The 27,900-nt window shown below is 39.4% G+C and overlaps 2 protein-coding genes across 2 annotated transcripts in view; both read left to right on the top strand.

The window, feature by feature from the left end:
• The window catches only part of LOC140163602 (methyltransferase-like protein 27), a 47,210-nt gene that overhangs the window by 8,482 nt on the left and 10,828 nt on the right, over positions 1-27,900 (top strand). The gene's annotated exons all lie outside the window — the stretch shown is intronic.
• Positions 50-27,840, top strand: LOC140164649 (monocarboxylate transporter 13-like). The gene is made up of 5 exons (XM_072187995.1): positions 50-301; positions 21,631-21,861; positions 24,603-24,743; positions 26,091-26,888; positions 27,495-27,840. Exons 2-5 carry the CDS (start codon positions 21,696-21,698, stop codon positions 27,632-27,634), a joined length of 1,245 nt encoding a protein of 414 aa, XP_072044096.1. The 5' UTR covers positions 50-301; positions 21,631-21,695; the 3' UTR covers positions 27,635-27,840.

Genomic DNA, 27,900 nt, shown 5'->3' with positions numbered 1-27,900 from the left:
TTATTTAGATTTTTGACCTGTATTCTGGTCCCATATAACTTGATGTGTTTAGAGGTTAATAGGAGATACACCATATTGTTTAGTTTACCGGCTACCCGAGATTTCAAATGTAGCCTATGCAGTTTAGGCTATAGTAACAGGGAATCGGTATATACAGGAGGACATAATTTTACGAGGAAATATACCACAGGCACAAACCTGTCAGTTGTTAATTTGGAGGACACTCACAGTCAGGGTTTGACATTGTTAGAACTGGGCGGAATATAGAATCCAGGTGTAGAACAAACTGAAAGGATCACAGGTATGCTCTTTGGAGAAAACAGAATGTTTTTTTCTTTCATTTTGTGTCAGAGGTGGCACTCTGACCCCCCCCCCCCCACACACACACACACACACACCCGCCCCCTGCTGGCCACGCTACTGGACCATGTTCTTTGTGAGGTTGGCATGTTCTGATTTAAATGAAAGATGCTAACCTATTAATGACTATTAAAATATATATGAAATTATACATTTATAGATTTCACAAGAAAAGTATGCCCTAACGGAAGATCTAACCCAGTGGCGTACCGTAGCCGCTCCTACCCCGGGGGGCTGAAGAAAATTCAATATTTTGCCGCCCCTTCCTCAACAGCCCGAAAAGGTTGACCCAATTTTTTTTCGGTGGTTTGAAAAAGTGAAGAGCAAAAAAAAAAAAAAGATTATAGGATTATAGGCGCTAGCGCCCTAAAAGCAACACATTTTGATGTATAGTACCTTTTTCACAATTTTGTATCCTTTTTCTTTACTAATTCTTTTTGTCGCCACCTTTTTCTTCCGCCGCCCCTTTTTTTTTGCGGCCTCCTGCTTTACCCAGGGCTCGCGCCCCAAAGCCCCCCCAAAAAAAATACGCGCATGTAACCGAGGACTCACACACCCGTTTTTAATCGACACACCGTGGACGTCACATACACAAATCAGACAACTTACTATCCATTCTTGCATCATTTATGTTGTCCTGATCATAGTATCAAACCGTGAACATCCTCGGTTAGGAGGTGTGTCCTCGGTTGTATGGTATGTATCCATATGTAGGTACTCGTTAGGAGGCATTTACCAACGCTACAGCACTCCACAGAGCGGGTCGTCAATTGGCGACTACGTGCATTTTTAAAATTGAATAAATACAATAGTGGCGTAGCGTGATAGGAGCACGGGGGCACGTGCCCCCCTAATTGTTTTGAAAAGTTAGAAAATCCAGTAAGAAAATTGCCGAAAGCCAAGGGCAAGGAGCAGTAGGGGCCCTTTTAACATCTCCGTTATTAGCCTTATCCCTAAGGGAACAACCCGAAATTTCGATGAAGTCCTATAAACGAAAGTCCTTTTGATAGGAGGCTGAACCCCTCATCTCCCTCTAACGTAAATGTGAAATATCGAAAATTCCAGTATTTCTAGGCAAATAAGACAACTAAGTGGCCCGCAAAATTATATGCTTTAATTCGCCATAAATAATTTGGCAAATGGCCATTTGCGACTCACTTGTCTATATTTAATCTGTAATATACTATGAATTTAAAGACGCCTGTTAAATATATAGATAAACATTTTCATACATGAAGTAATTATTAACACACAGGAAACAAGAGGCACAAATTTTGAATCTTTGTTGTTGGTTTATTATATGATTGATAATGATGTTAACGTATGAGAGTGTCATCCTCATCCATTTAAAGCAGGGGTATACCAGGTGGAGTGTTGCTAATCTTCGAGTATCGAGTTTCGAGTTCGAGTATCGAGTTTCGAGTTGCAATTTTCGAGTATCGAGTTGAAATTTTCGAGTATCGAGTTGAAATTTTCGAGTATCGAGTTGACATTTTCGAGTATCGAGTTGAAATTTTCGAGTTTCGAGTTGAAATTTTCGAGTATCGAGTTGAAATTTTCGAGTATCGAGTTGAAATTTTCGAGTATCGAGTTGACATTTTCGAGTATCGAGTTGAAATTTTCGAGTATCGAGTTGACATTTTCGAGTATCGAGTTGAAATTTTCGAGTTTCGAGTTGAAATTTTCGAGTATCGAGTTGAAATTTTCGAGTATCGAGTTGAAATTTTCGAGTATCGAGTTGACATTTTCGAGTATCGAGTTGAAATTTTCGAGTATCGAGTTGCAATTTTCGAGTATCGAGTTGAAATTTTCGAGTTCGAGTTGAAATTTTCGAGTTTCGAGTTGCAATTTTCGAGTATCGAGTTGAAATTTTCGAGTTCGAGTTGAAATTTTCGAGTTTCGAGTTGCAATTTTCGAGTATCGAGTTGAAATTTTCGAGTATCGAGTTGAAATTTTCGAGTATCGAGTTGAAATTTTCGAGTATCGAGTTGAAATTTTCGAGTATCGAGTTGAAATTTTCGAGTATCGAGTTGAAATTTTCGAGTATCGAGTTGAAATTTTAATTTTCAATCTGCTTTTGAAGTAGGCTATAGGATGTCCCCTCTCCGACATGAAGAGAAAGCACAAATGGTTAACCCTTCTCTATCCAATTTGTTATTACGTTCTCCACGGAATTCGTAAAAGCCCCGGTAAAAGCACACTAGTTGTTCATAAAAAGGGGTAGGCCTACTAGTGGATAGGTATTAACCTCGGGGGTATATTTACTATATATGAAAGGCAAAATACTTCAGATCAATTTAGATTAACCTTTGGCCTAATAATATGTGTTTACCACTTTGATTAAGGGCCGCATGTGCGACAAATGCATCATTTGCAACAGAAAAGTTTAACTCGAACTTCGTTCATTTGAGCGCATTTCGAGTAACAAACTCGAAAACTTGCAAAATGAGCGTACTTCGAGTAACAAACTCGAAAACCTGCAAAATGATCAATATTCGAGTGAAATCCATATTTACTATATATGAAAGGCAAAATACTTCAGATCAATCTAGATTAACCTTTGGCCTAATAATATGTGTTTACCACTTTGATTAAGGGCCGCATGTGCGACAAATGCATCATTTGCAACAGAAAAGTTTAACTCGAACTTCGTTCATTTGAGCGCATTTCGAGTAACAAACTCGAAAACCTGCAAAAAGAGCGTAGTTCGAGTTAGAAACTCGAAAACCTACAAAATGATCAATATTCGAGTGAAATTCATATTTACTATATATGAAAGGCAAAATACTTCAGATCAATCTAGATTAACCTTTGGCCTAATAATATGTGTTTACCACTTTGATTAAGGGCCGCATGTGCGACAAATGCATCATTTGCAACAGAAAAGTTTAACTCGAACTTCGTTCATTTGAGCGCATTTCGAGTAACAAACTCGAAAACTTGCAAAATGAGCGTACTTCGAGTAACAAACTCGAAAACCTGCAAAATGATCAATATTCGAGTGAAATCCATATTTACTGTATACAGTATATGAAAGGCAAAATACTTCAGATCAATCTAGATTAACCTTTGGCCTAATAATATGTGTTTACCACTTTGATTAAGGGCCGCATGTGCGACAAATGCATCATTTGCAACAGAAAAGTTTAACTCGAACTTCGTTCATTTGAGCGCATTTCGAGTAACAAACTCGAAAACCTGCAAAAAGAGCGTAGTTCGAGTAAGAAACTCGAAAACCTACAAAATGATCAATATTCGAGTGAAATCCATATTTACTATATATGAAAGGCAAAATACTTCAGATCAATCTAGATTAACCTTTGGCCTAATAATATGTGTTTACCACTTTGATTAAGGGCCGCGTGTGCGAAAAAATGTATCATTTGCAACAGGAAAGTTAAACTCGAACTTCGTTCATTTGAACGCATTTCGAGTAACAAACTCGAAAACCTGCAAAATGAGCGTACATCGAGTTAAAAACTCGAAAACCTGCAAAATGATCAATATTCGAGTGAAATCCATATTTACTGTATACAGTATATGAAAGGCAAAATACTTCAGATCAATCTAGATTAACCTTTGGCCTAATAATATGTGTTTACCACTTTGATTAAGGACGGCATGTGCGAAAAATGTATCATTTGCAAAAGGAAAGTTAAACTCGAACTTCGTTCATTTGAGCGCATTTTGAGTTTCAAACTCGAAAACCTGCAAAATGTTCAATGTTCGAGTATCATTATACCCATCATAATGTAAGGCAAACTACTTCAGATCATTTTAGATTAACCCTAGTCCAAAGCAGGGGGTGGTATCGTATATCCAACCCCATGACGGATGATTTTACCGTAACCCAAAAACGCTTTTAGTAAGCTTTAGCACCCTTTACTTTTTATATAGCTGTGGGGTTTGGGGACATCCTTTGCGCTCATTTTGATGCCAAACGTGTTGGCCTATACAAAACCTTCCACTCGGGTAAAGGGATGGATGCCACTCACGACGACCTCCATAGACATTTCAAATTTGAGGGTGGATGCCCCCCCCTCCATCGTGAGTGTTACAAATAATGGCTAAATTAGACTAGGGTTAACTTATATTATATATGTTACCATTAAAAAAGGGCACGTCGATAACGAGAAAAGCGGAAAATCTACATCAGAAAACTCAAACTCGAAAATCGTTCATTTTAGCATACTTCGAGTTTCAAACTCGAAAACATGCAAAATGAGCCTACTTCGAGTTTTAAACTCGAAAACCTGCAGAATTTTCAATTTTCGAGTTTCATTTATACCTACTATACTTCACATCATTTTACATTAACACTATAACGCAGGGGTGGTATCGTGGTATCCAACCCCCTAACGGATGATTTTACCGTAACCCAAAACGCTTTTATTTAGCTTTAGCACCCATTACCTTTTGCCTGGGACATCCTTTGCGCTCATTTTGTTGCAAAAACGGGTAGGCCTAATCTCCCCTCGGGTAAATGGGGTGGATGCCACTCACGACGATTTCAATAGACATTCTGAGGGCGGGTGGCAAACACCCATCCCCTTAGTTATGTTCGTGAGAGTTACAACTAATGGATAAATTATACTAGGGCTAACTTATGTTACCATTATATTAAGGGCACGTCGATAACGAGAAAAGAAGCAAATCTGCATCAGAAAACTCCAACTCGAAAATCGTTCATTTTGGCATACTCGAGTTTCAAACTCGAAAACCTTTAAAATGAGATTACTTCGAGTTTTAAACTCGAACATCTGCAAATGTACAATTTTCGAGTTTCATTCATGCCTATCATAATGCAAGGCAAACTACTTCAGATCAGTTTTACATTAACCCTTGGCAAACGAATGGGAGGTATCATGGTATCCGACCCCCCTAACGGATGATTTTACCGTAACCCCAAAACCCTTTTATTAAGCTTTATCACCCTATACTTTCTTTTTTATATAGCTGTGGGTTCTGGGGACATCCTTTGCGCTCATGTTGATGCAAAACGGGGACGGCCTATAAAGAATCTTCCCCTTGGTAAACATGGTAAAGGGAGTGGAGGCCACTCACGACGATTTCCACAGACTTTGAAAATCTGAGGGTGGTTGGCAAACATCCCCTCTTCGTGAGAGGTTACAAGAAATGGCCGAATTAGACTACGGTTAACTTAAATGTACATTCACCATTATATATATTAAGGGCACGTGGATAAGAGAAAAGGAAAATCTGCATCAGAAAACTCAAACTCGAAAATCGGTCATTTTGGCATACTTCGAGTTTCAAACTCGAAAACCTTTAAAATGAGCCTACTTCGAGTTTTAAAAATTTGAAAATCTGCAAAATGTTAAATGTTATCTACCTCTATAAACGGATATTTTCGTGACCCCAAAACGCCTTTCTTTAGCACTCTTTGCTTTCATTTAGCTGTTGGGGACATCCTCTGCGCTCATTTTTACGTGTTTAACTTCGGCACAATTGAAAAATAGAAATAACTTAAACACAGCAGATTAGAGTTAATAATTATCTTTTATTAAAGTCATTCACTAAAAACACATTTTCGTAAACAACATCAACTTAAAATATAAATCATCCAGTAAATAAGGTTACCTCCAGGGCTTACATTAGAATTTATATCATGTGCAAGATGTGATTCACCCAACCGCGGGTCAGTTGCCCGACTTTTTTCTACTCCAACTCAGGAGCATGATCAGTGGTACTAATAGACCATGATTAGATGCAACATTCCACTTTACATATTTTATAAAAGTTAAGTTCAGTAAAACATTACACATCTAAAGCTCCACATATCACGTATTGTGTTAGGCTACAACATGCAAAGCTATGCAAGGAAAAAATGTAACAGGGGCTGATTCTCAAAAGGGTTGCGATCGATCTTACAATTGATTCCTATGGGATTCTGCCATTGCAATCAATCGTAAGATCAGACGTAACCCTTCTGTATCTGAACTACTGCACATCACACAACACCATTGTGGAATCACTACCTGAAAGGTAAAAATTTCACTTTATTCCACATTATGGTCGATGTTTCAAGCCAATCACTTTCTCTATACCTTTGACTACACGTTTTACTGGTGTAATGAGACTGAATGTCCTACCCATGAAATGTCCGCCCTGAAAGATTTAGATCTAAGCACGGAATACATTGCAATCAATGGTCGTTGTGAATATGAATAGATCCCCTTTGTTAGTAGGCCAATTTCTACCAAGGACTATTTATGTTCTGACACCGGTACTTTTTAATCAGAGATACCCAATTGTAGTAATGTCATTTTAACTTCCAGCATGCTGGCGTCTGAAATGGCGTAAGTAAATGACTTGTGTATATTTTGGTATTTTGGTCAAATTTTGTGGACGGCGCATATATTATTCACCTAAAGACACAGCAAAGTGGACACAGCATGCCGGAATTGACTTCAATGGGCTATTCCAGAAAATAGGTGCACACCCCCTATAGAGGAGTAAATTTTCAATCAAAGAAATGTCCGGATTTCCAAGTCTGCTTTCTGAAAAATTCCAGTTGCCAATGTTACTGGAAATAGCGTGGAAATCCAATCAAATGAAGGGAAAATCACGGAAATGTTGAAAATGAACTCTCAAATTGAGGATTTCTGATTTTAAACTATTTTTCTGCCGGATTTTTTTTGCCTATGGGCACTTTAAAAGTCTGGATTTCCAACAGTCACGAGTGGACAAAAAGTCTGGATATCCGAACTCCTCTATAGGGGGTGTGCATCTATTTTCTGGAATAGCCCAATATCAATTGGGTTTTAAAAAAAACCAATAGTGATTTGTGCTGTATGCAGGTTATACAGTCATACTCTACTGCCACGCATTTAGTGCTAATACCCGTACATATCAATAATTATTAACTACTAAGTTACTATATCAGGGGCCCCAAGTTACTATCTTGGACCCCGTGCTACCAAGTCGGGGCCCCGGGGTCGGGGCCCTGCCCTATAGGCCCCAAGATAATAGTAACTAGGGGCCCAAACTTAGTACCTTGGGACACCAAGATATTAACTTGGGCCACAGCTTGGGGCCCAAAATAGTAGCTTAAGGGTCCCAAGATAGTAACTTGGGCCCCGACTTAGTAACTTGGGCCACGACTTGGTAACTTGGCGCCCAGAAAGAACCTTGGGCCAGTGATATAGTAACTCGGGCCCACCAGAGTTATTAGTCTCTGGACCCCAAGTTACTACATGTAAGTGCGGCCCTGGACTACTATCTTGAGCCCTGAGTTAGTATCTTGGGCCCAGATATCTCTGGCTCCAAGCCCTAGTTAAGTTACTGTATCAGGGCCCCGAGTTACTATCTTGGACCCTGTATTACCAAGTCGGGCCCTGCCCTACTTAGTAACTATACTGCTATAGGCCCAAGATAGTAACTTATCCCCCGACTTAGTAACTTGGGACCCCGACTTAGTAAGGGGGCTGGCATTTTCTTCGGAAGGGGGGGTCCCAAATATGTCGGTGACCGGAGTCAATTTTTTATGCCCCCCCTATCGTGGGCAAAAAATTTTACGACCCCCCCTGTCTTGGGTCGAAATTTTTTATGACCCCCCTTACAAAGAAAGTGCGCAGAACGCATTAAAATTATTATTGTTAGTTACAAATAAACAAATAGATAAATAAACAAATAAATAATTAAACATATAAATAAACAAATAAATAAATAAACAAATAAATAGATACATAAATAAATAAACAAATAAATAAACAAACAAATAAATAAACAAACAAATAAATAAACAAATAAATAAACACATAGATAAATAAACAAATAGATAAATAAACAAATAGATAAATAAACAAATAAATAAACAAACAAATAAATAAATAAACAAACAACTCGATACTCGAAAATTGCAACTCGAAACTCGAAAATTTCAACTCGATACTCGAAAATTTCAACTCGATACTCGAAAATTTCAACTCGATACTCGAAAATTTCAACTCGATACTCGAAAATTTCAACTCGAAACTCGAAAATTTCAACTCGATACTCGAAAATTTCAACTCGATACTCGAAAATTTCAACTCGATACTCGAAAATTTCAACTCGATACTCGAAAATTTCAACTCGATACTCGAAAATTTCAACTCGATACTCGAAAATTTCAACTCGATACTCGAAAATTTCAACTCGATAGTCGAAAATTTCAACTCGATACTCGAAAATTGCAACTCGAAACTCGATACTCGAACTCGAAACTCGATACTCGAAGATTAGCAACACTCTACGAGGTGCACTATTAAAATCATTTACAATCATTTAATTTGCTCCTATTTTGTCTTTATTAATTGTGTAACTATGTAAATTAATTCATATGTTTCCATGTTTACTAAAGTCTATAATCCTTGGCCAAAATGTATAGTTATGAATTTTGAAACTTTAATGACTGCAAAAAATGGGAAGAGGAAGTCATTCCATATTTATATCATCGTAACTAAATTTAATAGTCCTAAGTCTACCTGTAATATGTGTAATGAACTTTATTCTTCACGGGTCATTTGATCATTATGACAATTATTCATGTGTCTTCTCATGAATCAAGTACCGGTAGTCATGGAAACCTTTGAAAAAATAATGTATTCATAAATCCCAGTTATTACATATTCTATAGAAAATATTTGACATTGAAATAAGGGCTCCATTTACCAGGGACGTTTGTGTTTTAATAACAGTAGTGTTAGGGATGGGTCATTATATACGCCAAGGGGGAATGGAGGGGCTGAGGGGGGAACACGAAAAAAATCTGTAAAGACAGGGAGGAACATGAATTTTTATTATTAACCGAAGGGGGAACACAAATGTTCTTTTTCACGAAAGACCCCTTTTTCATGATTTTTAATATAAAGTTTCAAAATTTCCTCGCGCTTCGCGCGCATTTCTTAAAATATATCGTTGAGCTAGCTGAAATATGCAAACTTTGGCCAAAACTTGACGAAATTTTCAGTGAATGCGGCCTATTTTTGGTTGCACATTCCAAAAAAGTCCTGCTTTTTTTATAGACTATGCCATAGGCGATTTTTGATAAATAAAAAAATGTTATTAATCATGATGAACGCATTCAGTGGAACCCAAAATTGTACTGAAGTTTATTACATCAAAATGGTTATAAAAAAAGTTTATTTAATTAGTGACAGTAAAAGTTGAAGTATACGTAGGCTTATATTATTGAATGCAACATATCTTAGTGGCATTATTATAATGGCTCACTTCAATACTGAACAATTATTCTGATTTTACTGAGAATCTACCAGTTTCGCGAAAGCCTGAGTAAAAACAACACAAAGCGCCGCAAATTCCACAGATAGTTGTGTACGATGTATAGTTAATGGTAATGGCGTGTGCCCCAGTGGCGTAGATTTTTTTTTGACATTGGGGGGATGGTGTTGAAAAAATTCTTGAAGAATAGTGAATCCAGCACCTTTTGAAAAATTGTGCTATTTTGAAGCTAAACTGATGAAATATGGTGCAAAATTTGAATAAATGCGCGCGAAGCGCGCGAAAATTTGCACTTTTGGGGCTAAAATGGGCAAATGTGAGATAAATTTGGTCAGAAACCTATATTCATGCGTCAACATTGGGGGGATGATTGTATGGAGCATCCCCTGGCAAAATATTGGGGGATAAATCCCCCCAGATCTACGCCTATGGTGTGCCCGGAAGATTTAAACCATAACGAGATCTGGGCGACCAATCACAAGCCAGGTTTATTTAAAGATGAATTACATCATGGCCAAATTTAGTAGGCCAGAAATCAGACAATCTCATCCATAGAAAACCGTGTTAAGCAAGTTAACCGCAATCCAAAGTAAGTTCATTTTGGGAAGCTAACAAACAGATCAGATATGAAATCTATAAATGAACACAAATTGATACAAATCAGAGTTCTATGCTTAAATGTAATAGCCAGAGTGTCATATGCACAATGGGCAAGTGGACTACGGAGAAGTATATGCTTTTCATGGAACCACCACGAACGACCCCTTATCTATACTTCAGAAGACACAATTGTCATATTTTAGTGCCCCTTCCTCAGCTTTTTCAACTTCCAACTTTGTTCCATTTTTTCTCACCCGGAAAACACATTATTCTTTTTCCTTGCCTAAACATTGTGAATGAGCTATGTTCAAGGATATCCATGTGTCCAGGCCCGTACCCATGGGGGGATGGGCAGCCCCCGCCCTTTGGGCAACCCCCATCCATATCAGATGACCCCTTTTTATTCTTTTAACCTAGAATACAAAATTTTGAAATGCTTGTCAAGGTGACTGTTATGCATTTTGATACTGTGATATCCATATATACAATTTGTTGTACTACTGTTTAAAGAAATAAATCACAAATACAGCCCATATCTTGAATTTTTCGACTTTTTGTTGAAAAAAAGGAGAAAAAAACACCGAATTCTTTCATTTCGGATGTAATTAAATCCACTTTTTTTTTAAACTTCAAAGAAATTCACTTTGTGTTGGAAATATGATTTTGAATTTCCAAATCATTATCTAAAACAAATTTGTTTTAAATGGACTGTAAATAGTTCACTTTATTTTTATTTGAGCCTTATCTGGTAGTTGATATTTTTGGTGGCAAACTAGGCTCGAAGTTTAAAACGTGATTTAAGAAATGTATTCCTTTGACAATGGTAGTGATGATGATGATTATGGTGATGATGGTGATGATAATGATGATGATGATGGTGATAATGTTAATGATGACGACGAATCACTGTCAATTTTTTTTATTTTTTTTTAAAATGTCATTACCATCGGAAAGGAAATTGTAAAAAAAACGCAAAGTACGGAAACTAGTCTTGGGACACTTGAGGACCACGCACCATATTCGACCCCCTCCTCCACCGTAACAATGTTGACTTGGGTCTTATGAATAGCCTCCGTGTTCGGAGGGGAAGGGGGAGGGATGGGGTGTTAGGAAAATGTTTAGGTTTGAGCACTTCATTTGCATTCTTTATAAACAAGTAGTAACCTTCAAATTAAATGACGTTTAGTCAAGTGTTTGCTTAAACATTGATATGGAGGGGTGAGGAATGTGAAACATTAATGTTACATTATTGTTTTGCCTGTCTTGCCCGCGTGTTATGTACAACCAGACGCACATTTTTCTCGCTTCATAATATTTTGCAATGGTAGCCTGTTTTAACACACAGATGCATAGCGAAGCATATATAACTGTCTCTCTCGAGGACAACATTAGAACTTTTACAATGAAACAATTCCCAGTTCATTTCATTAATATCCACAACATTCTCATCTATCAGGGGAAGTTCTTATACCCCAATACATGTGTACATTCATTGAATGACCTTTGAAGATTTGGGTACAAAAACTCATACTCTGCCACTTGAGGTCAAATTTTGCACTATGATTATGTAATTGAGGTTATTGGACTGTGCCATTGGACGAGGCTCTTGTGGTCCATAGTGTTTGCTTTGAAAAGATACCTTACGTAACCAAATTAAATCGGCATACTCCCCTCAAACATGTTGAAGGACGAGCAAGGTCTGCCGACCTTTTATAACGAGAGGCTAATTATGTACTACGCATGTTTGTGCGTAAGCACACTTGTTTGTCATATACGCGTACTGTGTTCGCACACGTATCGCATTTTGAATAGTATGCGTATAATGCGCAATGCGTTTTGGGCGTTTAAACATTACTAATAAAATGTACTGGAGATGTTTGTGCGTATGTGTATGATTTGGAAATTCAAAATCATAATTGCCAAACAAAGTGAATTTCTTTGGAAGTTTAAAAAAAAACTGGATAAAATTACATCCGAAATGAAAGAATTCAATGTTAAAAGTTACTTTAAAATAACCCAATTCGCACGATTTTACTAAAAAAATAACGCACGCGGGAGCTTTGAGACAAAAGATTTTTTAATATAGCCTCAGTGCTGTAAAATGCTGTCTGTATAATGTGAGAACCAGTACAAGTGTCAAGCATTCGGTAAAAACATCAGAAACAAAAAAGGCCAAGGACTTGTTTTTAATAGGGGAGAGGAACATTAATTTTTTTACCTGATTGGTGGGGGAACCTGTAATTTTCTCCGAAGCCATAAGGGGGAACGAAAAAAAATGTCGAGAAAAAATATGGAAATCCTCCAATCTTCCCATGTCGTAAATAACGACCGATCCCTTAATATTCGATTTTGGTCAAATTTTAATTTGATTAATGTGAGAACCAGTACAAGTGTCAAGCATTCGGTAAAAACATCAGAAACAAAAAAGGCCAAGGACTTGTTTTTAGTAGGGGAGAGGAACATTAATTTTTTTACCTGATTGGTGGGGGAACCTGTAATTTTCTCCGAAGCCATAAGGGGAACGAAAAAAATGTCGAGAAAAATATGGAAATCCTCCAATCTTCCCATGTCGTAAATAACGACCGATCCCTTAATATTCGATTTTGGTCAAATTTTAATTTGATTATTCTTTATTAAAAATGCTGCAAAGCTTGTGGATTGGGGTCTTCAAGATCTATTGGAGACGTTTGAAGGTAGGAAAATATATGATGAAGTATATCATATTATCGGGTATAACACTTAAGTGTGTGCGAGGCCGAGACTGCAATCAAGACTTACGGTGATTTATCGGCGACAACTACCACCACGACCGGTAAGCCTAATTTGTGCATGTAGGCTATTGTGCAGGGGCTATTTTAACGTACCTCCTGGCACGTTTGTGCAGTGAGATTAAAAATCCGTGCAGTGAGAATTAGAAAACCGTGCTTAAAATATTTCTGCCATTCAAGTTTCAACCCAGTCAAATAACCAAGAAATGCTGTTCTTCCGCGAGATAGGATTGAATCGCAAATAATATTAAGTAAGAATGATATTTAGTTTAGTTTTCCTTTCAGTAAACAATACTTTTTATTCAACCAAAAATTTCCTTACAACGCATCCAGAAGGCCTATAGGTAAAATTTTCCGGCGACGCCGACATTTGCTCCACATCTCCTTGCATTTTTCGTAAGGAATGCATCGGGACGAGTACAGAGGCGTACCGACCGGGGCCAGAGGGTGAAAGTTATTCCCTGGCCCAAAATACCAGGACAAAATTAACCACAAATAGTAATCTGAATCACTGAATCATAATGCGGCGGGTGCGTGCCCCTAAAAATCCCAATAGAAGCAAATTTAAGCCTTTGTATTCCCAATTTCTTATTTCTCGACCCAAGGGCTAAGAGCAAAATTGTACAATTGATTTGTTGGGAGTGGCCTTTCTTTTCTTTGCTTTTTTTTCCTCAATCCTGTTCCTTTCTATTCTCTTCATATAGGCCAGCATGCTTATATAAGCATTTAAAACTTCGCTTAAGCATTTTGCTTGAGCCTGGTCCCATCAAGACCCAAGTGTGTGTCCGCTTGGACCGACCGGTTAAACAAACAAAAAACAAACAAACAAACAAACAAACAAACAAACAAACAAACAATTTGTGGCCTGTACACCATCCGCGATAATAATCGCGTATCGTGTTTAGGGTGTCAAAAACATTACAAATTGGAAAAAAGGGTAGCAAAATGGCAATGTGCTTATACGCGGAAAGGGTACATGTAAATTGGATAGATCGAAAGATAAATATGAAAGGGGAAATGATCTTCAAAAAGCATGTAAAAAGAAATTTGTGGTGGAAATTTGAAATTTTCCCGAAAATCCCGGAGCAAAATAACCATAGTGACGAGTCACCAGTCGCCAAAACAATAGCACAGCAATCCTTATTTAGGGTATGAAATTTGATGCAAGGAATGAATTCACTGTTTAGGGTATGAAAACAGGCGTATCGTAGGGTATCGTTTCAGCCAAGGGTTAAATCCTTGTTTAGGATGCTTTTCAAAAGTTGATTATCGCGGATGGTGTACAGACCACAATGTGAGTGACCCCCGGGGCCAAAATGAAGTAAAATTGCAAAAGTTTGCAGGCAAAGCTCCATCAAATTCCAAATTTAACCTTCATTTTCGGCGCTTCGATTCGCGCGAAAATGTCCCTTTAAAACTGTTACAAAGTATGCTCCTCCCCCTAAATGTTAATGTTTCAGCCGCCATTGATGTGCATCTCATCCTATGTTCTGGTTTGAGGCCACAATTGTTCTAATTTTTAACCATTTTAACGTTAAAATTGAAATTTTTACGTGCTTCGCGCACAAATGTCCCAGTAAAATAATTTTAGTACAAATAGCAGGTCAGCGGCTTGATTTGGAAATTGTGCTCGTTGGTACCCTAGACGAGAGTCAAAGGGCAAGGACACAGCCTGGCATGTATAGGCCTGAGGAAACTCAAATGATTGAAATGTAGAAGAATCTGTTATTATTTATAAGAATATTATTGAAAAAGCGAAAGAGTGTTTTTATTTTAATGCGCGAAATTTACCTTCATTATTGCCATAATGTCGGCAGTTTCTCGCGCTACTCGCGCAATCTGTTCAGCACAATTCATCATGTTCATAGGAGCAGATATAGCTGGGCGTCATATTGCTGAGAGGAGATACCAACATGACAAAATCTTCCTTTGGCCTGGTTTTAGGCCACAATGGTAATAATAATTGTCCTCATTTGGCTCATTTGGGTGCTAAGAATCCGCCGGATGATTGGTTGCCATCTCCACAGGTACAGCCAGAGGAAAAAACAAGGAAGACAACAAGGATCAGCGTAAGTAGCCGGAAGTCGACAAAATGCCAAAATGTGACAAAAGCCACAGCTGAGCAGGCCTCAAATACAAGAAGCCGCACTGTGACAAATAAGCTAATAGAGACAAAACAGCCAATAACAAAGACTGCTGTAGAGGAACCTACAAAGAAAAGGCGGTCCACTGGTATTAATATAGGAACCTGGAATGTCAGGACGCGTAGGACAGACGGTCATTGGGAAATCCTCCTTGATGAGGTTAGAAGATTTGGTCTTGACATCCGTGGACTCTGCGAAACACACCTAGTACCTGACAGAATCCGAGACACTCATCAACAAAGATAAATACACCATCCTTCTAGCAAGTAGGAAAGATGGCATTGGAAGAGAAGGTGTTGGGCTTCTAATATCACAGCCACTTCTTGAATGCCTTGTCAGCTATGAATCTGTCTCTTCTAGAATCCTAACAGCAAAGTTCAAAATGAAGGATGGAATACTCAACATCATTAATGTTTACGCCCCCACCACTACGCACAGTGATGAAGAGAGTGATGAATTTTATGATGGGCTACAACATCACCTTCAGAAAGTCAATAAGAATGGGGGATTTCAACGCCAAAATAGGCTCTGACAGTAAAGCTTGGACCCCCGCAATGGGCAAGTATGGTATTGGTAAGATCAACAACAGAGGGTAGAAACTGTTGGAATTCTGCATACTCCACAAGTTGACAGTTTGTAACACCCACTTCCAGCATAAAGCCTGTAGAAAGGTAACATGGACTTCACCTTGTGGGAAATACAGAAATATGATTGACTTTGTCATAACTCAACAGGAGAACCTAAGTACCATCCAGAATTGCCGATCATACTGCTCAGCCGATGTGGGCTCAGATCACAATCTAGTGATCGCTAAAGTGGTGTCAGCACCAGTCAGAACCAAACGCCTGAAAACAACTCCTAAAAGCTATGACGTCAGTAGACTTACCAACCCCCAGATTGCAGAAGAGTTCAGAGCCAAGATTGGTGGTACTTTTGAACCCCTGCTTCAACTGGAGGATACTGATGTAGAAGACCTGTAGGCTAAGTTCAGAGACACCACAAACAGAATTACTAAAGAATCAGTTGGTATTAGGAGGGCTCGCCAAGTGAAGGGATTGCCTGAAGAAGTCAGGAAAATGTGCCACTTGAGAAGAAAAGCCAGAGTCTTGATGTTAAACAACCCCTCAGCTCCAAACAAGAACTGCTATCGGAAGCTGAACAAAGTGGTCAAATATCAAGTGAAGCAGTGGAAAAGAGAACTTCTTGAAAAAGACGTTCAAGAAATGGAAAAAGCCCATGCAAAGAACATAAGCCATGATCTCTTCAAGAAAGTCACAAAACTAGCAGGTGATAAAACCAAAGTTCAAACTGCAGCCAAAGACAAACATGGTTCACTGAAAAGAGCCCCAGAGGAAGTAATGAAGTGCTGAGAGGAATACTTCAGTAAACATCTGAATACAGAATTCCCCAGAGACTGTAATATACTTAACTCCATCCCGGAGCCTGTCAACCCCGCTACAGCAAGTTTGCCCTTTTCAATAGATGAAGTTGAAGAGGCCATCAAGAAGCTTAAAAACAACAAAGCGTGTGGTTGGGATAAGATCTCAGCAGAAGTGTTGAAAGCAGGAGGACCCATGTTGCAACAAATGTTGTTGAAGATCATCAACACTGCCTGGGCTGAAGGAAAAATCCCTGAAGACTGGAGTAAAGGTCTAATAACCCCGGTGTACAAAAAGGGCGACAAACTGGACCCAGCTAACTACAGAGCTATTACCCTCCAGTCAATCCCGGGAAAAGTATTCTGTAGGTTCTTAACCGAATTCAACAGACTGTAGATAATCATCTGAGAGAGGAACAGTGTGGGTTCAGGAGTTCCAGAGGCACCTCAGATGCGGTATTTACAATACGCCAAATCTTTGAAAAGGCTAAAGAAAGACGCATTCCAATACACTGGAACTTTGCAGACTTCAAAGCAGCATTTGACACCATATGGAGGGAGGCCCTTTGGAAATGTCTGCGATCAGTAGGAGTAGACGCCAAACTGGTGAGCCTCTTTGCAAAAATGTATGAGCAAACCAAATGCTCAGTCGTGGTAAATGGAAAGATCACCGATTGGTCCTAGTTATAATAATAATATAATAATAATACACAGATTTAGAGAGCGCTCTTTAAATGAAAAAACAAAGCGCTATGGAAAGGAAAAATGCAAGAGGGAGGAAACATTAGGTGAATAGGTGTGTTTTCAGAATCTTTTTGAATGTTTGGACATTGTGAGAGTCACGAGTGTGGGAAGGCAAGCCATTCCATAGAACAGGGGCAATGATAGAAAATGCTCTGTCAGCAGCCAACTTGTGGGATCTTGGAATGGAAAGGCAAGTGGCAGCAGTAGAGCGCAATGAGTACCCAGAATGACGGGTGTGAAGGATGAAGGACAGGTATTCAGGTGTAGATGAAGCAAGAACCTTATAAACATGGGCGAGAGTGCGGAACTGGACACGTTTAGCAACTGGAAGCCAGTGCAGACTATGAAGCAAAGGAGAAGGAGTATATTTTGGTTCTCTGAAAATGAGTCTGGCGCACTTGTTCTGAAGAAGCTGCAGGCGGGTGAGGTTTTTCTGGGAGATGCCATTAAGCAAGGAGGAGCAGTAGTTAATTTTGGACAGGACAAGAGTCCTAACCGCATTGGTACACGCATCAAAACTGAGGAACCGCCTAATCCTCCAAATATTGCCAATCTGCCAGTTCAAAGTTTTGGACAAATGTGTAACATAACTGGACATCTTCATGTCATGGTCAAAAATGACCCCTAGATTCTTTATGGATGAAGATACAGAGATCTCCAACCCATCCAAATAAAGGGTGAGATGTTTGAGATTAATGTAGTGATAATCAGAAGAAGCAGCAAAAAACTCAGTCTTTGCCATATTGAGCTTGAGCTTGTTACTGGTGAGCCAAGCTTGTAGCTCATGGATGCAGTTGGAAAGTTTGAACAAGGCACAAGCTGCATCCCCCGGAATGGCAGGATTAAAGATGATAATCAGCTGGACATCATCAGCATAGAGGTGATATTGGAGGCCGTGATTACGAATAGTGTTCCCGATGGCATGAGTGTAATAGATGAACAATATCGGGCCAATGACCGATCCCTGGGGGACACCATAAGGCAGATGAACCTTATCAGAATAGCATCCCTTCACAAAGACCTGACTACGGCGATTATCAAGGTAGGACTGGAACACTCTATGGGCATCACCAATGATGCCAAATTCTTGGCTCAACCGCTGCAACAGAATACGGTGATCCACCGTATCAAATGCGGCAGTCAAGTCAAGTAACACCACAAACACAGCCCTGTTGTCATCAATAGCTCTGAGAATGGTATTATGAACAGTCAGGAGTGCTGCCTCGGTGCTGTGAGCAGCCCGATACGCTGACTGCAAAGGTTTAGCCAGTTTATTGCACTCGACATACTTAGTGACCTGAGCAGAGACAACCTTCTCAATCAGTTTACCAACAAAGGCTAGATTGGAGAGAGGCCGGTAGTTCGAGAGCTGCTGTTTGTCAAGGGACACCTTTTTTAGCACAGGCGTGATGGTAGCCGTACGTAGCTCAGCAGGAAATCAGCCAGAACGGAGGGAGTTATTGACGATCTTGGTAAGAATAGGGAGAACGATATGGATATGGACTTGGAGGTCCATTGCGTTATTATTTTTGATAACTCTTCTTCAGACACAGCTTCAAATTTGTCGAGAACATTGAGAAGCGGCGTTTGAAGAGGTAGCATGGACAGCATCAACATCAGCACGAATTGTTTCTACTTTACCAATGAAATATTTACAGAAATTATTAGCTAATGTAGCTGGAGAGCTATATACTATCTGGAAGGTCACGTGAGGTCTTATTCAAAAGAGCATTTATAGTCTTATACAATGTCCTTAGTGTTACAATTGAGTAGCCTTTCATTATAAAAAGATGCTTTCTCTTTCCCAATGGTTGCAGCAGCTTCCCTCTGGGAATCAATATAGGCTTGACGGTCCACTTCAGTCCTTGTTTTACGCCAACGCCGTTCACTCTGCCTACTTAAGCGTCGCGCATCCTGAACAGTTTGATTAAACCATTCAGGTTTGATGCGAACGGTACATGTTTTTTCTTTGCCAGGTGCATATGAGTACTTGGCTACAGGTTTTGTTATAGAACTCGACAAGGTTTACATGTGACCCATCCATGGAATCATCAGTGGTATTGAGCTTGAACACAAGGTCTTCCTCAAAAGCAACAGGGTCAATATTGCGGAAATTACGCGCTTTGTACACATTGGTGGCTCTGACAATTGACTGCTTCTTAAAATCAATGTCACAAAGTATGAGAAAAATGATCAGAAACATGAACAGGGTGGATGTCATATGGCTTGACAACATGATCATTCTCTTTAACCATAACCAAATCCAAAGTGTGTCCCTTAACATGAGTGGGCTCATCAACAAGTTGATCGAAACTAAGAGACTCAAGGATAGCAAGCATAGATTTGGTGTCGCTTTCATTGGGCATGTCCATATGGATATTGAAGTCACCCAATACCACTGATCGTCCAGGAAGGAGGTCAACTGCATTGAGAAATATCTCAAAATCATGAAAATATTGAGGCATTTGCTTTAAAGATGATGATCTATACACAACAACAAAGTAAAGGTTCTGGTTCTCCATATAGAATAATGAATGTTCAAAAGTGTCACTTTTAGGTAGTTTCTCCTCGCAGAGTTCGAGACTCAGTTGGCTCTTGAAAACACAGGCAGTTCCTCCACCGCGATGGACAGAGTTACGGGGTACACCCAAAAATGAGTAACCGGGAGGACACATTTGCCCAGTGATGACACGATCATCAGAACGGAGCCAGGTTTCTGTGAGAAAGAAGAAGTCCAAGTCCCCATTCAAGATTATATCAGTTACTGTGTCCCCTTTATTGCCGACAGACTGGGCATTCCATAGACCTAACTTCATGTTGCTATGTTTACCTGATGAGTGCTCACGTTGTTTTTGCTGAACAGTTTGCTCATTGGAATGAGACATCATTGCAGGTGATGCAGATGGATCCACACAGCTCATAATTAGAAAGTTGTTTAAAAGTATCTTCTTCTTTCCTCGACGAGTTGGTTTCTGTTTATTTAAACCAAGTGACTTAATGTTGTACCAACTTCTTGAGACAGTCTACATGTAGTTGAAATACCAGTATTGTACTTAAGGTTGGTGTTAGACAGGGATGTCTTCTCTCAACATGCCTCTTCAATCTATATCTGGAGTTTGTCGTGAAGGACATCCAAAATCTAGGCTTAGGTGTGCAGATGGGTGACATGTGCATTAACAACATCCGATATGCAGATGACACCAATTGGAAAAAGCATGCAGCAGCTGGGGAATGAAAATTAACCCATCAAAATGCAAGATCATGTCTGACGATCCAAGAGATATCATGCTGAACTAAATGCCCATTGACAAAGTAAATAACTTTGTCTTTCTGGGTAGTAGTGTGCCCTCAGTAGAAGAGGATATTAAACGCCGCACAAAGTTGGCAGCCTGGGCATTTGGTAGATTGAAAAGTACCATCTGGTCTAACCATGACATCACCAGATCGCTGAAAGTAAGGATCTACCAGTCGCTCATCCTCCCTATTGCCACCTATGGGTCAGAATCCTGGGCGTTGCGTGAATCCGATCGACACAGACTGGATGTTTTTGAAATGCGATGCCTCAGGGCAATGCTTGAAGTTTCACTACTTGACAAAATCCGCAACAAATCCATCAGACAGAGTCTCAACATCACTAGCTCCATCAATGATGTTATCTGCCGGAGACGTTTGAAATGGGCTGGGCATATCTTCAGGATGCCTCCACATCGGCTTCCCCACAAAGCCTACATTAATGACTTCAGCAAGAAAAGACCCCCGAAATTCTCCAATGTCAGGTTTTAAAATGGCTGCCATTAGACTTAATGCCTTTTGGAACAAAACAAAACATTTCTTTTTATATTTATTGTTTTTTTCTTCGCACGTGTGAGGTTAAAGAGATTTGCATTTTTTTTAAAGATAACCAAAAACTTGTTATACCTATTCTACTGCTCTAATTCCACAAAGCAGCCTTTGGACTTAATGCCGTTTGGAACCAATCTCTTCATATGTTTACGTTTATGGGCGCCATTTTAAAATAAAGGGCCCTAACTATAAAGATATGAGCAGAGTAGTATTTTGTTCATCTTTGGAGTGTTCTGTACTCAAAAACAAAAAAGGGACCTTAATCCCAAAAATTGCACGGTATTCTTCTTGCCATTTGACTGTTTTAGGCACTATTCCGCTACTTGTACTTTCCTAGAGCTTATGGGAGATAGATGCATGTGAAATGGATTTTGTTGCAATAAGTGATGGGTAATTTTATAATTTGACTTGACTATAATGCCGTTCATTTCAATATTTTCTAGGCATAGACGAGTTGTGTCGCCAGTCCAGGTATTATAATAGTAATTGTCCATCTATTTTGTACTGAAATTCTGTTTACATACATGTTGAGATTTTATTTTCGCAGCATAATCATTCAACGGATACATTAATTGGTTTCAACTAAATTGCGAACACAACGTCTAGAGTGAAATGGAATGGAAGGTGCTATTAGGGGGATTTGTTTTCTACATGTACCAGCTTGGGACTCACAAGGCATTAGGTGTCTTTGTTCCGTTCTTCGCAAGGGAACTAAACCTGTCGGAGTATGATGTTGGTACAGCCTGCGGAATCGGATTAGGTGTCAGAACACTGCTAGGTATATAATTGTTTTGTGCTTGTGAGATTACTCAGTCTGCATTTCGTTTTGAAGTCACACCCAAACCAAATACATACGTAAATAGGTCGCTGTTCCCTTGTGGCGTGTGCCCTTGTGGCGTTGTGGCCTTGTGACCTGGCCTTGTACCGCCCTGTATCCATTCAATTGCATGTTCACTGTGGCGTGTGCATTTTAGTCATCCTCCACCCCTCATGGGAGATATAACACACACAAAAAATATTTTCATTGTATTTGGTATGGTGGAAGAAACGGAAACAAAAGATAGGGATTAATTCTGCATACCTATTAATATTATATTAGAAAAGAAGTGCTGATGAGAATGCTAAGTAAAGCAAAAAACGAAAATGTGTAAGTGCAACCTTTTTTATTCAAAGTTAAATGATGAACCCAAGTACTGATGATGAGCAGGATGCCGCCATGGCATTTATTTTGCTCGCTGGTGCTCATCTCATGGTAATCTTTATTTTTGGGGTCCCACAGCAGCGAATATCCCCTCACCTCCTCAATCAAATCAGATTCAGTCATAGCTATCAGCACCAAAATACGTGTGTTCTCTTGTGGCGTCGGCAAAAGAATGAACATGTTCATTCTCTGTGCTGCAGGTCACACGGAACATGTGCCTTACACAAGGACACATGTGCAGTGGGTACAACCTATGGATACGACCACTAAGCAAAACAAAGGTTCATTGTCTGTGTGGCGCATCACAAGGGAATAAGGGAACACGGAACAAGGGCACACGCCACAAGGGAACATCTTAGGCCCCGTATCCATAGGCTGTTCCCTTGTGGCGAGTGCCCTTGTTCCGTGTTCACTTGTTCCCATGTGACCTGCCACACAGACAACGAAACTTTGTTTTCCTTAGCGGCCACTAAGCAAAAAAAGGTTCGTTGTCTGTGTGGCAGGTCACATGGGAACAAGTGAACACGGAACAAGGGCACACGCCACAAGGGAACAGCCTATGGATACAGGGCCCTATGGATACAGGGCCTTAAGTGCGGTAATCTTTGTGACTCTCAGAGGTATCGTCTTGGCCCAGAATATCAGTATCAGAATATCAGTGGCGCGCGCAAATGTCCGCGGGGACCCCCACACACTCACTCCTACACACCCCACCCCTAACACCCACCCCACACTTAGTGGCGTGCGCAGCACATTGAAAGTGGTGGGGCTAGGTTGTTCAGTTCCCCCGAATGGAGTCTGATTAGGAGCAAATTTGGACGTTTTTAACGTTTTTTCGCCAAATCCCCCGAATAACCAACAAGAGTGGGGGCCATGGCCCCCTGCCCCCCCCCCCTTTGCGCACGCCACTGCCCACATCCCCTTCTTGGGCTGTGTGGCAAACGGGGACATTCACAAACATCATGTGTTTTCAATAGCTTTTCTGCCACAGGGGATGCAGAGGGTACAGTCTCAGGTTGTGTAATTAAAAACACACAACTGTCCCGGGAGCGAGTTTGGGCGCACCCCACACACCCCCACCCCCACACACCCACACCCTTTTGTCAGTCGGGTGAAATGAAGTTGGTAAATAAATCTAAAAAGTAACATACTTGGCAAAGACTTGATGAAACCATCTGTGGGTGCAAAAATGCTTAGTTATGGAAAAAAAATCCTCCCAAACTGTCGGAAGTTTCCATAATTCCACCAGAGTTAAGATCAACCTTTTAAGGCAAACATTCCAGATTCTCCTCCAGCTGGGTGTATTTACGGCTTGCCAGAGAACATATTTTATTCATCTGTCATGTTAAGAGTGTCATCCTCATCCTTCTAAAACATCCAGACAATTTTGAAGTAAAAATAATTTAACTTTCTACCCAATTATCTGAACTAATTTATACTATAAATTTCAACTAAATGAACACAGCCTGACATAGCGTGACGATTTGTCGCGTATACTACGCGATGTGCGTAACGTGGAAGTCAATCCAACCATGCCAACGCACTAGTGATTGGTTAATATTTTAATTATTGTATCCTAATGTCCTGCGTTCACGTTGTAGTTTGAAATACGCGATATACGATCGTGGTTGGATCGTGTACAGCTGTGAAAGCTGTGAAAGCTGTGTTCATTTAATTGAAATTGTAGTATAGTAAACTTAATAAATATTTTGATATATTTGGATGTTTGCGTAAGTCTACCTATGGTTACGACTTTTGAAACTTTTGATGACTGCACAAAATTCTTAGCTATACAGGCCTCATTGGTACTTGACATATTTTGCTGTGTTATCTAGGTAACGAAACATCCTAGATGGTGCAATATCCTATCCTTATTTGAATTGTTTTATCAAAACGAAGAATTTGACACCTCTTTTGGCAAAATCGGAGCACTTTGATGTTTTTGACCCCCATAGATCCAAAAACGTGACCTTTGACCTTTTCGGCGATAACTCAAGAACAGTACGTCCTAGATAGGTCAAACTATACATTTTCTGAATCCTTCTGAATACATTAGAATGGTTTTTAACACAATTTGAGCACCCTATATGAGCGTTTACCTGAACTTTTCTGTTCATACACATGATAAGGACTCGAGAAAACATTGTGTCAGTAATGTCCTAATTTCCAGGTGGCACCTCAATCTGAAGCCGGTCTAATAAATGTATAATATGATACTAGGCACGTGGTGCTGTGATTCCGTAATACTGGAGTACAGCATCATTCATTTACAAAGTTGCATATTCCGAAACGAGAATTTTTTATTTTTTTTATTTCAGCACCAGTATGGGTTTTGATTTCAGACAGTTTTAGCCCACATGCTGTGACTGTGTCTAGTGGTGCGATAGCAAGCTTAGGATTTGTGTTGGTCGGATTTGCAGATTCCTGGGGTTTCTTGTCCTTTGGGTTGTTGATATCAGGTGAACAATTACCGCATTTCATTAACCTGTATATTTTTTTTAAATATACAACGAAAATAGTTAAACCCTAAAACTACGAAGGGAGGGGGGGGGGTGTAGCACCCCTTAAGACTTTTTTATCAGTCGAGTCATAAAAAAATCGCAACAACCTCAGATAGTCGTAGATCCATCCTTTGCGCTCATTTTAGGATCTGCAATCAAAATGACGATAGAGGTGGGGGGTGGTGTTGGTGAGGCCCCAATTTCACCCATAGTGGGTAGGAGAACATGAAAACTAATATGAGATACTGTATTAGGATCACATATTAAGTATCATGTGAGAGTATACTCTTGTACTCCAGAAGACAGGATCACATATTAAATATTTGACACCATAGAATATAAAAACTAGTAATTTGATAAGTTAAAATAAGATTTTTAACGGAATAAATCTAAATAATATGATTATGCAGTTTATTCCGTTAAATATTTACCCCATAATTTCCCTCATTCTTCAGGCCCTGCCCTCTATCGGGTGCTAATTTAAAGTTTAAGCTTGATTGCTATTGTTTCTTTGTAAGCCTGCGGCGCAACCTTGAACAATATTGTCTCTTTGTAAGCCTGCGGCGCAACCTTGAACAATATTGTCCTTGAGATAACGCCCCGTAGCCACCCCCAGCCAGCCCCATACCTCATTTCAATTTTTAACATACCCATATCCTGCTTTTTATATTCCATAGTGTCGCACACTTTAATATGTGATCCTGTCTTCTGGAGTACAAGAGTATACTCTCACATGATACTTAATATGTGATCTTAATACAGTATCTCATATTAGTTTTCATGTTCTCCTACCCACTATGGGTGCCAATTTTCATTTCGCTGTTCATTTTTAGCCGAATATCAATTTCGCCTATACTTTTGTACATAGCCAGAATTTCCTAAATTTGCATGGGCGCCATCAAATTGTGACGTCATAGCGACATTATGTGGGGATTTTTTGTACTTATTTTGGTATATAATTGAAAATTAGGGGGATTGCAACCCCCCTCCCTCCTTCGTAGTCCGTATTACAAAATATGCCTCAATAGTTCTAGGGTTAAGCATTAGGCTATGCGTTGGATGTAAACCTACCAGATAATATCTATCATTGGGGTCTTAAGAAACGGATTTGAACAAACAGGTAATAGGGCAAAGGGGACTTTTATTGGAGATATTGGTCGCACATTAATGGATGGAACAATTAAATATTTCATACAAGACTACCACATCAAACATGTAATTATTTCGCTGATTTGAAATAAATTTGTGACACATCCTATGACGATTATTTATCCATTTGCTGGTTTTTTATTGCTTTTGTGTTAGGTATTGGACTAGGATTACCATTAATTTCCATTCCGAGTATGATTCGTGACCAATTATCTGATGGGAGACATGATACCGCTATTTCTTGGGTATACATAGGATCTGCTGTTGGGATGACTTTATTCCCACCCATTGTGGAACGACTAATTGATATATACGGTTGGAGAATGACATCCATGTTGATGGGTGTGTCCTGTTTAAATGTATCTATCGGCGGAATGCTTTTTAGACAATCCAAAGCTGAAACAAAAACCGAACAGACACATGACAAATTAGCAAAATGCACCCAGTTGCAAAATTTACTTAAAGGTCTTTCACATCTCACAGGTTTTGCATCATTAACGCATGAACCAATCATAATTGTTTACTTCTTGTCATTCTGTCTTTGGGGACTTACTTATACTGGTTGGACATTGTTTCTTATATCATACGCTATTTCCATTGGATTTTCACCACGCAACGCATCTTTATTCTCTGCAATTGGAGGTATTGGGACTTTGACTGGCAGAAGCATATCATCCTTATTTCTTATGCAACAATGGCCATCTCCGTATCTTCAATACGTTTTACTCTCTATTGGAAGTGGTTTGGTACTTGCATGTTATCCGATTACACAAGACTATTGGATGATGATGTTTTTGTCGTTTCTGGCTGGCATATTTATTGGAACGCCTCCAGCAGCTTGTATTTTGATCACTAAAGATTTGACATCAAACCATCCAGAATTCTACAGTGGCGCCCTTGGATTACAACACGTGCTTCAAGGACTTGGAATATTTGCGGGAGGTCCCATGACAGGTGCGCGCTTCCCCACGTTTTCATACATACTTTTGTATTGTTCTTAGCTGATTTTGCTATTGGTTAAATACCACTAATAGGCCTGGGCGATACATTGAAATACGACGAGTAACTATTTGTTTTCATGGCATCTGAAAAGACTGCATTAAAATCGCTGAAATTGATCAAGTTATATAGCCAAAAAAATACTTTTTAGGGTTTGATGCTTCAAAATGGTACATTTTCTCTCATTATATGACATTTTTGTTGTAATAGTACCAAAATTCATACGCACGGCTTCGGTTTTAGTAAATATTCGCCCTACCATAACTTTCAGCTTCGAGGGCGCGCTGTCATTTTAAGGTGTTTACGGTTCAGTGAGTTAAAACAAGAAAAGTCTCAGGTCACCTATGTTGAATTTTGATCATTAGGCATCTAAATCATATAGTTTCACCTGATATTAGTGGCATTTAACTGTGAGAGTTCTGAATATGAGAACATTCCACCCGAAATTAGCCATTTTCCCATTGAAACCCGTGTAATACATAGGCTAATTAGTGGTATTTAACCTATTATAATTCTGACTTTATTTAAACGTTCTAAACGCGAGTTTTTGCTTTGTTGCAGGCTATATATATGACTTGTCCGGGAATTTCAGCATCGCCTTCTTCTCATTGGCCTGTTCTGCATTAGTTGCAGTCCTCTTAAGTTTAATCAACGTTCCAGAACTAAGAGGTTGCAATAGAGAGATAGGAGACGGAAAGTGAGAGAGAGGAAAGCAAGACAAAAATAAGATCAGGGAAGGCCCAGAGAGAAGGGAAAAGACACGACTAAATAAATCAATCAGTAGTTATTATGTAAACTAAAACACATAACAGTATAAGGCAGGCATTCGATTATGAAGCCAAAGGTTGTAATAATTACGTAAACAAAAACTCCAGTCAGGTGTATTTCAACTGAAAACATAAACTAGTCAGGCAACTGCTTTCTAGCTGTAAGGCAAGCCGACTAGCTTTAGGGTTTAGCCGGACTA

The sequence above is a fragment of the Amphiura filiformis genome, chromosome 11 (genome assembly GCF_039555335.1).
Source record: "Amphiura filiformis chromosome 11, Afil_fr2py, whole genome shotgun sequence".
NCBI lineage: Eukaryota > Metazoa > Echinodermata > Ophiuroidea > Amphilepidida > Amphiuridae > Amphiura > Amphiura filiformis.
The sequence above is the reverse complement of the archived record's forward strand: the minus strand, read 5'-3'. Positions and strand labels throughout refer to the sequence as shown.

Bases quoted from the DNA above. Each gene is read 5' to 3' on its own strand.
- LOC140164649 (XM_072187995.1), top strand. From the start codon at position 21,696: ATGGAATGGAAGGTGCTATTAGGGGGATTTGTTTTCTACATGTACCAG. The intron at 21,862-24,602 runs GTATATAATTGT...TTTTTATTTCAG, and splicing joins AGGTGTCAGAACACTGCTAG to CACCAGTATGGGTTTTGATT. The intron at 24,744-26,090 runs GTGAACAATTAC...CTTTTGTGTTAG, and splicing joins CTTTGGGTTGTTGATATCAG to GTATTGGACTAGGATTACCA.